The sequence below is a fragment of the Notechis scutatus genome, chromosome 1, assembly GCF_049901735.1.
Source record: "Notechis scutatus isolate UNSWTSFEM ecotype Mainland chromosome 1, rNotScu1.2, whole genome shotgun sequence".
Lineage (NCBI taxonomy): Eukaryota > Metazoa > Chordata > Lepidosauria > Squamata > Elapidae > Notechis > Notechis scutatus.
The window spans coordinates 301,010,754-301,026,854 of NC_142009.1; the positions used below are offsets into that span (position 1 = coordinate 301,010,754).

At 36.9% G+C, this 16,101-nt stretch overlaps 1 protein-coding gene across 2 annotated transcripts in view; it reads right to left on the reverse strand.

Moving 5' to 3' along the window:
- The window catches only part of LGMN (legumain), a 28,638-nt gene continuing 12,537 nt past the window's right edge, over positions 1-16,101 (reverse strand). For both annotated transcript variants that reach the window (XM_087952090.1, XM_026679209.2), the window contains exons 3-14: positions 15,842-15,939; positions 14,294-14,375; positions 13,728-13,813; positions 13,545-13,620; positions 12,857-12,919; positions 10,201-10,267; positions 8,091-8,209; positions 6,247-6,336; positions 5,228-5,428; positions 2,549-2,719; positions 1,248-1,315; positions 1-838 (exon numbers count right to left, since the gene is read on the reverse strand). In XM_087952090.1, the coding sequence (XP_087808216.1) occupies positions 802-838; positions 1,248-1,315; positions 2,549-2,719; positions 5,228-5,428; positions 6,247-6,336; positions 8,091-8,209; positions 10,201-10,267; positions 12,857-12,919; positions 13,545-13,620; positions 13,728-13,813; positions 14,294-14,375; positions 15,842-15,939 (1,158 nt within the window). In that variant the 3' untranslated portion in view covers positions 1-801. The remainder of the gene's footprint in view (positions 839-1,247; positions 1,316-2,548; positions 2,720-5,227; positions 5,429-6,246; positions 6,337-8,090; positions 8,210-10,200; positions 10,268-12,856; positions 12,920-13,544; positions 13,621-13,727; positions 13,814-14,293; positions 14,376-15,841; positions 15,940-16,101) is intronic.

A 16,101-nucleotide genomic window follows, 5' to 3' on the forward strand; every position in this document is an offset into this window, starting at 1 on the left:
TGGTTTATCAACTTCTTTTTAATTCAAAGATTGCCCTAAATACGGCAATGTCTCCTATCAACTTTTGTAAACATACATTAGACTTGAAAACAAACACTATATCTTCTCTTTCAGTAGAAGCTGCAAAAGTAATTCTTCCATCACTCCTGATAGAAGACCGTGATTTGTTCCTTAATGAAGCTGAATCATGTTATAGCATTGTAGCACGTTTCCCCCCCAGTTTTAATGGGGAGGCAGAGATTGATGGATTTTTATTCTTGAACCATGCAATGTAAACTTTTTAATTAAGAATGTATCCTTCAAATCATGAAAGCACTGACCTACAATTATAAAAACCAAGAGTATTACATTCACAAAAGGGAATTTTGAGAAATCTACTGGGTCACCTGTAAATAGTTGAGACACCCAAAGCCTCTGTAAAAGGAATAACTAAACATATTTCAATTAAAAAGAAGAGCTTCTGCCAGTCAGCGCATTTGTTAAATATTACAAATAAAAGTTTCCCAGGCTGACCCAAAGGAATCTAGGTGGCAACTGGAAGGGCTCTGAAGAACCAAGGAAGCCAAGAAGCAACTCCTGGAGTAAAACACAGACCTGGGTGGGATCACAACACAGTGTACTGTGAAAACTTTAAAGTGCAGGACCCAGTCACTTGTCTTAAAATAACATGGGCTTGTTGCTTCGTAACATATGCCTGTAAATGATTTTGCTTTGCTTTAGGTTAATTCCTTGTTGATTATTCCAGATTAATGCCATGGTTATTTATTAATTTGAAAGGAGGTAGATTTTACTGGAACTGAGTTATCCAAGGCACACTTGATCCATAGCCGACTGTATTCTGCAAGAGGAAACAATGGTAAATTATTAAAATCTTCATAGCATTAATGTTTTATATTTATACATCAAAATTTTATAAAGTACCAACCACTAAACCATATTTTCACAGAGCACCAATAAAAATGTCTATATGTGGAAGTTACCAGGGCCAGCAGTAGACAAGGGCTGACAACAATGGACCATATGTGCCTTCCTTTCTTGAAATCCCACTGAGATTACATTACAGAAATTTGCAAACCGTTTTTTTAAAAAAAATTAAAATCACATAAAGAGGAGGAAAATTCCATCCAAGAATGTCACTGATAACAGTATATTCTTTATGGCTTTCAGGCCTTCTTTTTTTTTTTTTTTTAAATTGGCTTTTGCTTTCAGCAGATCAATAAGATAAAATACACATGTGCTTTTTTTACCTGTCAACAGGATAGCCTGTTTCACAAACATTGACCAAGGCGTACAATTGTCTCAGAGCATATTCATACTGAAAATGAACAAAAACAAGAGAAATTACTTTTCATAACTCAATTTGCAGGTTTAAGAGATTTTCCTAGATTTTATTTATCCTATTCCTTTTCAATGGATTTATCTGTTTTCTTAAGTTGCTCAGTTTCTGAAAACTCACAGCAAACCACAGCAAACCAACATAACAGTAAAACCAAAAGCAAAACTGTTACTATTTAACTGAAGTACCACCCCTTAAAAAAGAATAATACTCATCTTCAAATGCTCTTCTCAAGAACTATGTTGTTATAGCTCTTCAGAAGCATAATAAGTAATGGATGTCCAAATAATGGGATTCACTGTTCCAATCATTGAAAAAAAAACTCTGCAGATGGCATTTCCTCATAATGGAAACCCTAACAAGCCTTCTTTCTCCAATTGCCTTAGGCGGGCAGATTCAACCTAAGGAGTTGGTCCCACTGATATAGGCCTGAGCCATGTGAAGCTTTCAAAGTGACAACTAGCACTTTCACTAGTACCGAGAAGCTAGCTGGCAGCCAATACACCTCCCTTGGTAGTGTTTTATACAAAGATTTTTTTAAAAAAATTATTTGGTGCACCTGTAACAAATGAGCCCTCTCCTGCTGAATCATGTGACACTTTTGAATGACCTTAAAGGTCAGCTCTTCCACAGCAAATTGCAACAGTTCAGATCTGAAGTGACAAAGCCATATGGTTGACTTTTTTGTGGGTGTAGTTGGATCCAGCGGAGGATCTTTTCTACCATGAAGTAAGCACACACCATACCGAACATTTTTTTTCCATAATGGATGATTTTAGTAATTTTTTCCTTCTGTTGAACAAAGTTGTACTTCACAGCAAATAAAAAACATATGCTAAGAAGTTTTATCAAACCAGGAATGAGGAATCTTGATCTTTCGGGCTTGAAGAAGTTCTAACTTCCAGCAGCCCCAACCAACTTGGTCAACAGTTAAGGGTGCAAGAAGCTGAGGCTCAGAAACACGATGCCCAACATATCTTAGAACCTTGACACAAGCCTTTGACAATTCCAGATAACTATTAAAATTGTAAGATTTACTTCTTGCTCAAGTGGAAAAACAAAAATGCAAACATTCACAATCCTGGTCAACCAAATAACCAAACGGAACTTTTCCTTCCTATACAAATAGAACAGACCAGTTTTTCATTTTACAGTCCAAATAAGACCAGTCACAATCCCTAGAACCTACCCCAACAGTTTGAGTTAACTTACCAAAGGATTGTGCCAGTTAAAGCAATGTTTTTTAAAGTGATCCATTGCTGACTCATAACAGTCATAATTTCTGAGGCTCAGTCTAGATGACAAGATTTTATTTGCATGCTCTTTAGAGCCTGTTATTAAAAACATGATCTTGTGCATTGACTCCTGAATCAGCTGTCTGGCCTAAAAGAGAAAAAAAATACAGGAGAAATTGATGTTTTTAGGATCTTGGAAATATAACAAGAATTCCTCAAAAACACTGGAGGAAAAAATGCTGGAACAACTTTCATTTTCTTTCAGGATAAAGTAAAACAAGAGCAGGCTTTTAGCAACCACCAGTGGGATTAGCACTCAGCGATTGCTAAGTGAAACATCACAATTTTCTGATTTTATTTCAAAATTTCATTTCATAATTGCCAGGACTGGATGCAAACTTATTTTTTTCATCACTGTGTAACTGCGAACGATTGCTGTATAACAGGGATCCCCAACGCGACGCCGCGCCCGGTTCCGGCATCAGCTGGGCGCCGTGGCCGGTACCGGCGTCAACTGGGCGCCGCCATCTTTTATGATGCGAAAAGGCGCTTCCGGTGGCGTCACGAGCGCTGTTTCGTCAAAAGATGAGCGGCGCCATAGCGCTTCCAGTGAGCTTTATCGGGTAGAAATGGCTTTCTACCCGGGAAAAGCTCACCGAGCGCTGGCACCGCCATCTTTTATGAAACAGCGCTTCCGTGAGCTTTCTACCGGAAAAGCTCACCAGAAGCGCTTTTTACCAAAAAGATGGCGGCGCCCAGCAACCAGCGGCCCGGTAAGGCTTGTTCCGCGGCCCGGTACCGGTCCGCGGACCGCGGTTGGGACCCCTGCTGTATAAGACAGTCACTAAATGAGAATGTATTCACTTGCACATGAATATTTCCCCTACTACTACCTGCCTACAGTAATCGTAATAGCTTTTCAAGGTCAATTTTTACATTTATAACACTTAAGTTCTTAATATTATCTTCCTCCTTATTCCGACTAATGTTTCATGCATTTTTAAAACTTTTTGGAATTTCCCAATTCTGCAAACCTTGCAAAATAGAGGTTATAATTATGCAGGTGGTTGTAAATATTTTGGTCATAAATCCATAGTTATGATGCAACACTATACAATTCAGTCATTCCTGGAAGAAGTAATTCATTCTTTGAGTAGAATCATCAAGTTAATGGAATTTAATATACTTAAAATATACTAAGATTTAGGTCTCAACATTTTCAATGTTTTCCTTTAAACCAGGTTAAATCTGAACCCAATACATTTTTGAAAACGATATTTCAAGTCTGATTGTCGGCTGACATGAAGTTTCATTGTCAACTCAGCTGAAATGAACAAGACTATTTGCACTATTACTATTAGCTCACTGGTTGTTTACTGTCCCTATTCTTATCCTTGTCAAACTCCATACAACAATACATCCAACTTTAATGCTTCTGGTCCCAGACTTTAAAGCTCTAAATAACAAAAAGTATAATGATATCACAATAAGACAAAACCATGTGGAGTTTAGCAATTGCTACATAGGGAGGACTATGGCAAACTAGCTAGCTGATCTTCTACTATCCCTGGTTAGTAAGATGAACTTTAAGTCAACAGTTCTCCCTTGCCTAATTCGGAGTAGAGAGAGAGCGAGAGCACAGTTCTCCAAAATAGATGGTTCCTGCCTCAACTCCTCCTCCTCTGAATTCTTGCAAACCCATGCTTGGGTCATCAGTGGTAGTATCTAGCCAACTTGTTTGCTGACAGCATATTTTTATTGCTTTTGATTTTTCCAGGCCTCAGGGTTTTGTCCAATAATTTCTTTTTTTTTTTCCTGCAGTAAAGACTTGGCTGTGGTCCTGGGCCACAAGTGTGTTAAGGGCCCTCTATTCTGGATGTATCCATAACTACAGTTTTACATGGTGTCATATATATTTTATTTTGCACTATTGTAATTGTTTAACAACCTTTGTTTTATGTTTTATGTTACACCTTGTTCAGATGGGTCGTTATACTAGTCAATTACTAGTACTGTATTATCAGCTGGTTTTTTTCCTAGCACCATTATTCAAAGGTATCATTTTCCCCCTCAAATAAAACAATGAAGCGGCATTTTCTAAATATGGAAATATATTTAATAGCACATTTTTAATCCCTTTGGGCAAATAGTAGCATGAATTAAACATCATGTTAAATCATGATATAGTTTATTCAGTTAATTCATTCCCAGACAGATTGAGGTTTACTAATAAATAAGGATTAAGCATGGTTTAATATAAAGGTGGGCAATTTTTTGCTACTTGGGAGCCACATTTTATATATGGGGAGTTGGGGGGCAGAGTAGATGGAAGCCAAGATGCAAAGTAGTGTGTCACAGCCCTAAGCAGGATATTCTTTTGCCTTTTTAAGGCAAGGTATCCTTTTGTAAAGCTAGCATTATAAATATTATGTTTCCACTGGTGAGAAAGCCATGCTGCTATTTTTTTTTTTAACCACTGTCAATGAAAGGGTTTCCAGAGACTTGGTATGAACCCCCGTGGCTTCAGCTTGCTCAGTCTTAGCTTAGCCTAATGTGTGAATGGAGCATTTCTGTTTGAACAGAGATGCTTTTCACAGAAACACAAGACAGTCCCTTTCTAACCGAAGCCCATGTTGCATTTCCTCCTCACTCTTACCTCCAGATGCGTCTTCATCTCTTTTACAATTGCCTTTGCTTCATAGATATCATTGGTGGCCAACAGTTTTCGCTTCATAATTGCAAGGGGCACATCAGGGCTAGGTGTGAGGTCATAGTGATCGACCGGTGGCAATGAAATGGGGGTGCTAGAATTCTTTTTTGAGCCCTGGAACTGCATTACTTTCATATGAGAGATAGACTGCAAGTGGAAAAATAAAAAGACAACCACTTAAAAAATGGAAGCACATTTATGGGACTCTTTTATAAAATTATTTATCAAGGAGGCTCACTGAGCTTGCAGATCCAAGGATCACATTGTAAATCATGGTCCCTATTGGTCTACCTGGCACAGAAAATATAAACAAAGGACAGCTGGATGCCATTGCAGATGGGATTACTGAAAGTTGTAGCTCAGCAAAATTGTGAGCTTCCGTTATTCTCTGTTCCCTATGCTAAACAACTCCCAGCATCATCCAAATTCTAGAACTGGGAAGATGCCAGAGTCTGCCCCATATATGAACTTAACTTTGGAAAACTTATGTTCGGGAAGACAGTTAGCCATTCTTTATCCTGGCAGAGGTCCGGGCCATGCCTACTGTGGTGAGCTAATCTATTGAAAGTTAGATCTTGATTAGAAACTATAAAACAAGAAAGGTAAAGGATTCTCCATCCCCCTCCCTCTTTTTTTTCTTTCCATCTTTCAAAACTCAAAGGCCTAGCAGTTTAAAAGTTGCATTCCTTATATGGAGCTGTAAATAAGAATACTCAATCATGCAACTTCTATGGGTTGGTTTTTTTCCCCTTTTCTAATGTAGCTTTTAAAATGAACTTTTCAGAAAAAGTGGATGTCTATAGAGAGTCTCAGCCATCCAGGTCATGGTTGTCCCAAGTGGAAATGGGACTTTCTTGGTTTTTCCTTTGAAAATGTTTCTCGTTCAAGAAGCTTCTTGAGCTTCTGGGTAAAAGGGTACTTTCACAAAAACCTGTCTCAACACTTCCCTACTATTAATTACTCACAATATTTCCATACTGCATCACGTGACTGGTATTGGTGTGGTTCCTTACTAACACAAACTGCCTGTGGAGGGTTTCTTTTTTCAAATCTTCCTGCAAGATGAAAAAGAAACAATGCAATTAAGGCGTTTATGAACAAATATTCAAAGACAGTTTCTCTCCAAAGTTTTGGTTCTCAGTTAGCATCTTTATAATATAATCTTTAAAAAAAAATGCTGAAAAACTTTCCAAGTGACAAATTACACAACAGAAGTTTAAGCTCAAAAGGAATTTCCACAAAACTCATCATAGATTTTTTTTTTTTTTACATTGAAAACAATTATGAGGAATATGCAAGGACCGGTGATTAATATTCAGAGAAATAAAAGAATATGCCTTTTTAGACATTTTTGCAATATACTTTACTAATGGTATTATATCGAAGTGAAGTTATTTCTCTCCCTCCCTCCTTTCCCTCCCCTCAGACTTCCAAAAACCACAATAAAAGAGCTAAAAACAATAGTGTGCTCGATGACCAATGCAAATTTTGCAGAATTCTTGCCATAGGACAACAATGGGTGCCTATATAATTAAGATTATATAGATTAGTAGATTAAATAGATTATAAGATTATATATTTACTGTGTAAATAGGGTAACGCCCCAAAAAAAAAATGGTCCAGGAATGAAAATCATAAATATAAAGCTCACAAGGAAAAAAATAGATGCCTTTTAGAAATTCCTAACAGAATCAAACCATATGATTTGGTTCCAAAATGTCTAGAGCTGGCTCTGGATGACATTATTGGCCTTAGTTTCAGCCTGAAATAGGTGTGTGGCTGAGGACATGGACCAGACTGGTCCTATGTGGCTTTTCTCTCCCAGGAACTCTGGGAGATGAAACACCAGAAGGGAAAGACAAAGACTGAACATAAGTAACAGTCCATATTCACCATTATCTCTCCGTATTTGTTACGTCTGCATGACCCGTTTAGTGAGGAAGGTCAGAATCCAGGAGCCACCTATAGGGTCGCAGAGCCTTTCTTGATATTTGGTGGATAAAGTAATTTGGATTCACTCAGAGATGGACTCTGACTGGTCAGGTCCAATGAGCTGCCTGGGATAGAGTCTTGTGATGTTAGGTAAACTGAATTTGACTTGTCATTCCTGATTAAATGGGCAATCCTCCTGTATCATTAAGGTTGTACCATCCTTGTTTTGGTTGCAACACAGGTCACTAACCAGTGCAACCATCATGCCCTCTTGATGCTATACAATCTGAATCCATCTGATTCAGAATATAAGTGACCCACTGTCTCCAGAGCTCTTTGCAGCTGCAACCCAACCACCTTCTCAACAAGAAGACTAAACAAAAATTGTCCAGGATGGTTATCTGGATAAATGGCCTTTTTGAAGATGGGGCATACAAATGTTTCTTTCAAGGCTAACAGTATAAGCCTCTCCCTCCTCCAAGAAGGCTGACACCCCTGCATAGACCCAACCTCATGTCAGGTGATTGGCCTAACAGCCTAAAGGATCCTGTCCACTTCCGCAGGAGAAGTTTCTGAGAATCCAATTATTCCCAGATAATCGACCATGCCTTTATCATTATTATTAATGGGACCAGCCAAGTCAAGGTCCGTTGGTGAGCAACTCCGAGTGACATGACCGTCCCCTGATGCCAATACTTTTCACAAGGGCATCCCAAATGATTCTCTCCAGATAGGAATAAATCATTTGGAATGGGGCCACTAGCTGGCTATTGGCAGATGCAATAAAAGCAAAGACATATCTATGTTTCATCTTGCCACAGTGTAAATCCCTAATATGGGTCCTTGCACAAGCAAATACCAGATCTTGGCAACTTACCACATCAGAATCTTCCATCCATTTGACACTGTACAAATCCCCCAGGTACGTTTGTCTTTTTTCATCAAAGTAACATGCATATGAAGATTCCTCAGGGTTAGATGCTGTTGTGGCATAAACTGTGAAGAAAATGGTTAGGCCCTATTGACTTGCTGAGGTCAGAAGTCAGATATACTTGTACAACCTGACCAATGGTACTATTTGAAGCACTTGGATTTTAAGGTAACTTGCTCCAATAACAATCCATACTCTTTTAAAAATCTTTTCATTTTAAATCAAATGAAATAAACTAAAAGGACAGAATGAACAAGGTAATCAATCAGTAATGAAACCTCTAAGATATGTTGGCAATTTCAGCATGGCACAGGAGAAATTGTCCCAACTTGAATGGTATCTGAGATCTTCATATGCATTTTCAATTTTAATTAGAGCTCTCAATTGATCACAAATGTTATTAATATATTTAGAATCTACAAAAATCTACAAAAGGGACTAGGTGGTCCCACCTAAATGCCAATGAGTGTGTTGGCATTAATTTGATAACTTATAAGCACATCTTTACATTTCAAATCTTTGAAGAATGTACCGATAATGACTTATTTTTGGCCAACGACAAAGCCAAGAAGGTCTTCATTCTGGCAGTTTAAAGTTTGATCTAGAAGACTGAAGAATAAAGCCTCTTTTCATACACATAAATAATGCAAATAGTTCTTTCAGACCACAAGCAATTTGTGTTGGCTTGTACATTCTTAATGGTTCTTCAACAGTTTCAAATCAGTGATTCTGAACACTTGAAACAGATATTGTCTATCAACCACAGTTGGTATTGGCAACTCAGTGGTTAAGCAAAGTGGTCAACTAAGTGAAACCACAATTGCGTTTATGATCTTGCTTCATCTTTTCTTTGCTTTATAGGCCTGCAAAGAGAGTAAATGTGAAGATTGGCCACAAGGTTACTTTTTCATATGATTTTTTAGTTTTATTCACAAAATACTATTAGATGCTCCCCAAAATGTAAAGTTTTAAGTGCTACAAGAAAACTTGCACTGTTTTATTCGCAGATTGAAAAAAATAAATACAAAATAAAGAAAACGTCAGCCAGTAGCAACCTTAGCCAAGGTTCTCTATTATTAAACCACAATTAACTAGTAGTTCAATTATACTGTCAACACATATCCTATCCGCTGAAATGAACTACAATGGAAACTCAGTTTAACAATCATCATTTTACTGGATATAGCCAATCAAATCTTCACTCTTCAAGAACAGTCAAGTTCATTGTTTTTAGTCTGTCTGGATAAATGTCACCTCACGTCTCAACTACTGCAAACTGTTGTACAAGGGTATGCCCTTGAAGACCACTCAGAAGCTTCAATTAGTCCAAAATGTCTATGTGACCCCTCTGCTCCATGGCTGTGTTAAATTGACAGATTGCATCTGTGTGCAATTCAAGCTGTGTTATCATCTATAAAGTCTACATGACATAGATCTTGGCAACTTACCACATGGATATTTGTGGGGCTGCCTGTCTCCCATGGGCCTGGATATTTGTGGGGCTGCCTATCTCCCATGGTTTCTGCCTATCTGGTACAATCCAATCTAGTGGACATGCTCCAGGCTACTCAATTAAAGAGTGTCATCTTTCGAGACCCAGGAAGCATATGCCTTTTCTGTAATGCTATCTCCCCTTTGGAACGAGGTCCCACCTGAGATCCGTATAGCATTCCAGAAGGACTTGAATACCTGGTTGATCTCCCAGACTTTGGGGTAGGGTGGAGGAGACTTCCCTCTTTGTGATTTGTTTGTTTGTTGTTGGATTGCCATCTTGTCCTTGCTTTGAATATTTTTGTATTCTGTGCTATTGATTTTAGTGAGCCTCCCAAAATTAATTGCAGTGAGGTAGCACCCAAATTGCATCAACAAATAAATGGGCATAAATTATGTGAAAGTGTCAATTATGTGACTTTGCAAATTACTATAATTTCACAAATTAATGTATGTGATATAAATTTGGATTTATAAGGATTTTTCCTTCAAATGTTCCTTTAAGCTGAATTTTCACTAGTGTTACTTATTGGTTTCCAGATCAAAATATTGACTGATCACTTACCATTAATATCATCAGGTAAATTTTCCATCATTGATCCAGACTCACATGCTTCAATGTAAAAAACCATCTGTAATTTATAGAAAACTCCATTAGAAACATTAGAAACATTTTAGCAGTTGTTGGTTCATTATATTCACTTTTTCTCTCCAGTATATTGCCTTTAAAAAAAAAAAAAATTATTTATTCAACATTTATAAAATTAAAAACATATAATTACATTTTACAGCATTGTTTAAGGCAGTAGATACACTTGTACTTCTGATAGCATGTTATACATTGTTATAATAACTCCATCATTTTACACTCTATATATGCATACATATAGTTTATTTATATTTATTTACACCTCACCCTTATTTTTCCAAAATGTTACCAGGTAACATTTTTTAGATATCATCTTTTCTTTATCCAGTCATACCAGTTATCCCATGTTTTGTAATGTTCACTGTGTTGGTTATCTTTTAACAACTTCCTTAGTCTATCCATCTCGGCACACTTTATTATCATATTTTCTGAAGGGGTCATAGCCAATTTCCAATTTTGAGCAAAACTTATTCTAGCTGCCTTATAATATGAAGAATTAAATATTGGTGCTTCCTCTTCATATTTGGTTCTAACATGCCTAATAAAAAAAATTCCGGTTTGAATTTTACTCTCTATTTTGCTATTTCCTTTATCCATATTCTATTTTTTTTGCCAATATTTTCATACATGGCGGCATGTCCACTACATGTGGAAATATGCTCCCTGATTATAATTACATTTCCAACACTTGGGTGTCATGTTACGGAACATTTTGGCTAATCTCGCCGGTGGTAAGTGCCAGCGATGAAACATTTTATATAAGTTCTCTTTGTAAGAGACCGACATTGTTAGTTTAAAGTTTGTTTGCCAAATATGTTCCCACTGGTCTAAACTGATAGTATGGCCCAGATTTTTAGTCCAAATTACCATGCATTCTTTTACAATTTCCTCCTTCATTTTATAATCTAATAGATAGTTGTAAGTTTTACTGATCTTTCTTCTTCTTCTTTTTTTATTCATAATGGAAGACCCAAAAGAAACAAGCACTATACTAATGAATGAAAAAGAAGAATTTGGAAAGGTGGCGGGGCTGAAAATTAATAGAGAAAAAACCAAATTAATAACAAAAAACTGCACAAAAAAACAAAATGAAGAATTTGCAAACAAATTAGGTATGCAGGTAGTAAATAAAGTAAGATATCTCGGGATATGGCTGACAGCTAAGTGTACCTCAATCAAAATCTTTTAATATTTGGGTTATGAATTTATCATAATTATCCTTTTTGAATACCATATCATCGGCAAAGGCTTGGAGTTTATACTCTTCTTTTTTAATATTTAATCCTTTGATATCTCGGTTCTGTCGTATTTTATTCTGGGTCTTCTGAATAATACCTCTTCTGCTAATATGTATAACAATGGGGCTGGGGGACACCCTTGCCTCACTCCCTTACTTATCTCTAAGCTATCCGTAATTTCTCCATTCATTATTATTTTTGCTGTTTGTGTCTTATAGATTGTTTGGATAAGTCCCAGAAAGTTTTCACCAGATTTCATGCTGATCAGCGGTATATTGCCTTTTAAACCAGCCCTGTCTGATCTGGAATCCTCAAGATATATTGAGAATTGTAATTTTTAGTCAGCACTCCCAGTGATTGGGAATCCTGGCTAGGGACTGTAGGAGTTACAGTTCTCACATATTGTTGGCAAAGACAAATTTTGTAAAAAAAACTGACAGAAAGGCAGTTGAAGCTCTTTCCAATCTGTTAGCAGGAAAACACGGTACATTTAAACACAATTATTTTTAAATGCTCGATTTCAAATTGGATGATTTATTATACAAGTTTCTAAGACATTGGAAAGGGAATATAATTGAACACATCAACAAAGTCCTTCTTAGGGCTTTCTGGATTAATAGAAGAAAAAAAGGTTCTTTTTTATCTTTTTCTCTGGAAATGAGCATTCACATCAAGCAGAGAATAATATAAGCATCTGTGTTTCAATACAGATGACAGCTTAGCTATGTAGCACTGTATATTCCATTGTATTTTTTTTAAGTGAATTGTAATGATTAAATGTTTGTAGTTTAGACTTGACCTATGGGGTCCTTCATGCTCTCTGAGCTTGGTGGTTTTCTTACAGATGTTTCATAGGTAACATCATCAATGCTAAAAAGGAGTAGAGTCTGCTCTTATTTTATTTATATCTTATATCCCAAATTAATTCTTACTTGTCATTAATCATACCAGAGCAGCAAAGTACAGACAAAAAGAAGCTTTCATAGAACTGAGCCCAGATTTAATATCCATTTCATTTTCCTTCCATTTTCCTCATAATCTTGTGAACAAGGCCACATTCCAAGCAGTTTATTAGTGTAAAATTTATTGTATCATAGCATAGAACTAAAGACTGCATGATTCCCAGGCACTTCAAAATCAAAATTTTCATGCAGTCAATCGCAATAAATAACAAAGCTTGTAGGTTTACTGCTATAGAATAATTCTTCATACTTGGTAACATAAACTTTTAATTTTCTATAATGTCATCATTTCCATTAAACTATTGTAAAAATTACAGATGAAGCTACAAAGAAAACTCTACTATTTTTATATCAGGAAGGTAAGAATTTTACCTTTTGGTATTTTTTTTGATGGTACATATACCTAATTGTCTTGTTCAGGTGTTGTACCTTGAGCTGGAAAACAAATTGTTCACAGTTAGCTTTTGGGCAGATGAAATTAGAAACTTACAGTGCATATTCCTCTCCCAAAATTATATGAAACCCTTACAATTTGAGATATATGCTGGTATAAGTATCCATGAATATGAAATTAAAGAGAAGGGAGATTTTTGAGTTTAGTCCCTATTTTGAGAAAATCAAGTTGTTGGGAGTAAAATAAATCTCATAATTTATCTAACTTCAATATATCCTCAAATTAGAGAAAGAAGATATAAATTTAGAAATCAAAGCAATGATTATTTACATTCTATTTTTATAGTCAATCATATGTGTGTGTGCGTGTGTATGTGCGTGTTTTTGCGTGCACACACACACACACACACACACCTTGGAAAATTCATTACAATTATCAACCAATATACATGCTTCTTTCATACTATTATTCATACGTACACACAGACCTCCCCCCAACATTCAGAAATGATTTCTGCAAGGAGCGCGTATCAAATTCAGGAACTAATATTCTGGTTTCCTTTTCATAAAACGCCAAAGAAATAAACACCCAGGATCTTTCTTTCCCCTCTCCCTTTTTGATTTCCTTGCAGACACATAGGCAGGCATTTTGTGTGGAAAAACATACATCATCATCTGGAAAAGCCAGAATTCCAGGACCGCCATGATCCGTGAAGTAAACGAACACATGATCCTTGGGGCCACTGTAAAATTAAAAAAAACTCATCACTTATTTATGTTTAGAGTCTGGAAAGTTACATTAGCAATAAAGTCATCTTTTGAGAAGCTAATCTGTCCTTTTTCCTATTACCTTCGTAATACTTTTCCTGATCCTTTGTTCTTTACTGCTTCAGCATCACCCCTCAGCACGGCAAGGAAGGTATCTGGTGTTACATCCTACAGATCGGTACAAATTGAAAACCGAAATGAGCTCTTTGCTTTGTATCTGTAGCAAGCAACCCACAACCAGCATATCTATTAATTTATATCCTGCCTTTATTATTATATATAATACAATAACACTTTCATTATACGTAAGTAATATCAATGTTTCTCCACCAGAGGGATAAATACAGTATAGGATGCAACTCTCATCATTGAAAAAACGGCTGTTGGAGAGAATGATGAGAGCAGAGAAAATACATGCTAATGGACTGGTCTGAGGTAACAAAACTAGGTATGGAGTCCAGGATTAAAAGTCCAGGAGCGTAAAAGCTAAAACGAAATAGCATTTTCAATTGTTTGCACTCTCTTATTATTTGGATAAACAGTATTTGTTTGTTTGGATTTAATTACTGCTTTCATAGCAACAAGCACTGTTTCATCCACATTAGCTTTTCTGTTCCCTATCATCATGCAAGGAAATTAGACACTTACATCATTTGTGTAGTCCTTTAATACTCCTTTGTATACATCTGTGCCATTTGGTCGATTAATAATAATGCCTTTGGTTGGATTGCTGGAAATGGAAAAAGGGTGAATATTACAGACATACATAAAATATCAGTCTCCAGAGATTTCACAACATGAACTTCAACTGCTATAGAAAGGAGAACCTTATAAAGCAGGTCTAATGCTAAATAAGAATTATATTCATTGGGGGGAAATCTAGTTTTTCCTTCAGGGAAGCCAATTTCCCCATCCTGATCCATTAAACTTTCTCCCTTTACTTTCCTTTTTCCTCCAATTTCATGATAATATTAGTCTACAGCTAAGAAAGGAAGGAAGGAAGGAAGGAAGGAAGGAAGGAAGGAAGGAAGGAAGGAAGGAAGGAAGGAAGGAAGGAAGGAAGGAAGGAAGGAAGGAAGGAAGGAAGGAAGGAAGGAAGGAAGGAAGGAAGGAAAAGATTGTGATTCCCAAGATGAGCTATGAGCTAGCTTGTGATCACATTCTAAGGAAATATATATATTTTCTGTTCCCCTTATGTCTTCATTCAAATTTACAGATACTCCCCCTACTTACAACCACTTAGTTGTTGAGTGAAGTGGTCATTGAAATGTCATGTGACTGTTTTGCTCAATGACTACAACCCCATCGCTCTGTTGCAATAATTAAGTGACTGCACTGTATAGTAACCTACCAGGGAGTGGGCCTGAGCCTCCTAGGCTGGTGGGACAGGTAGAGGCCCTGAGCCTCACAACACACCCGGGAATCCCAGGCCTTCTCCCTTCCCCACCAGAGAGAATGACTACAAGCACCATTATTCTGGAAGACTCTGAACACTGGCATTCACTAGTTTCTGCCTCTCCAGAGGGAAAACACTAGTAAATGTCAGTATTTTGAGTCTTCTAGAATGCTGACATTCATTAGCAATTCTGCCAGATTTGAGGCCCATTCCTCCAGCACGGTGGATAATTTCTCTTCTTTGAAGAGGGAAGGGAAATTCCTCAGTGCACTGAGGAAATAGATCTCAAATCCAACATCTCTTCCACTTGCAACATTCCCTGATGGCTTCCCTGCTGACGTTTTAGGGAAGCTGGCAGAAAAGATTGCAAATGGCAATCACATGATTGCAGGACACTAGTCGTAAATGAGAACAGGTTGTCAAGCACTCGAAATACACTTATGGGATTAGGAGACCCTGTGCAAGACTTTATGATGGCTGAAAGTGCTTTAGGTTGTAAAGTATCCGTAGTGAGGCTGTCATGACCACAAACGGTCATTAAACAATTGGTCATAAGTTGAGAAGTCTCTGTATTGATCATTCCAGTGGAATGCAATCTGTGTTTTTGTTTCCTGAGGAAAAAAATAGGGTGTTAAGGCCAAATAAGCCCAAATGATTTGGTTGTGGATGCGCCTGAAAGCATTACATGAAATTCATCAAACAGTAAGCAAAGGTGAAGTTGTGAAATTGAGACTTTATGAGAAAAAAACCTCTTGTAACTTTATCTGTAGTATTGTTATGGCTAAATGTTTATTACTTACTCATCATTATAAGCAATGTCATCATACATCATAACAACAATTTGTTCATCTGGTATACCATTCCGGTGCACAATTTGGTAAGCATGACATGCATCAGCCTGAAAAATATAAGATAGCTTTCTTTACCAACTGTTTTTCAACAAAGACAAGACAGTATGACATTATATGGATTTTGCTTAAGTTAATATCTTGTTTCTCACAATATAGTGTTGGAACACAATTGTTCATTGAGAATCACAGACAGCCTCTTCTCAGAAAAA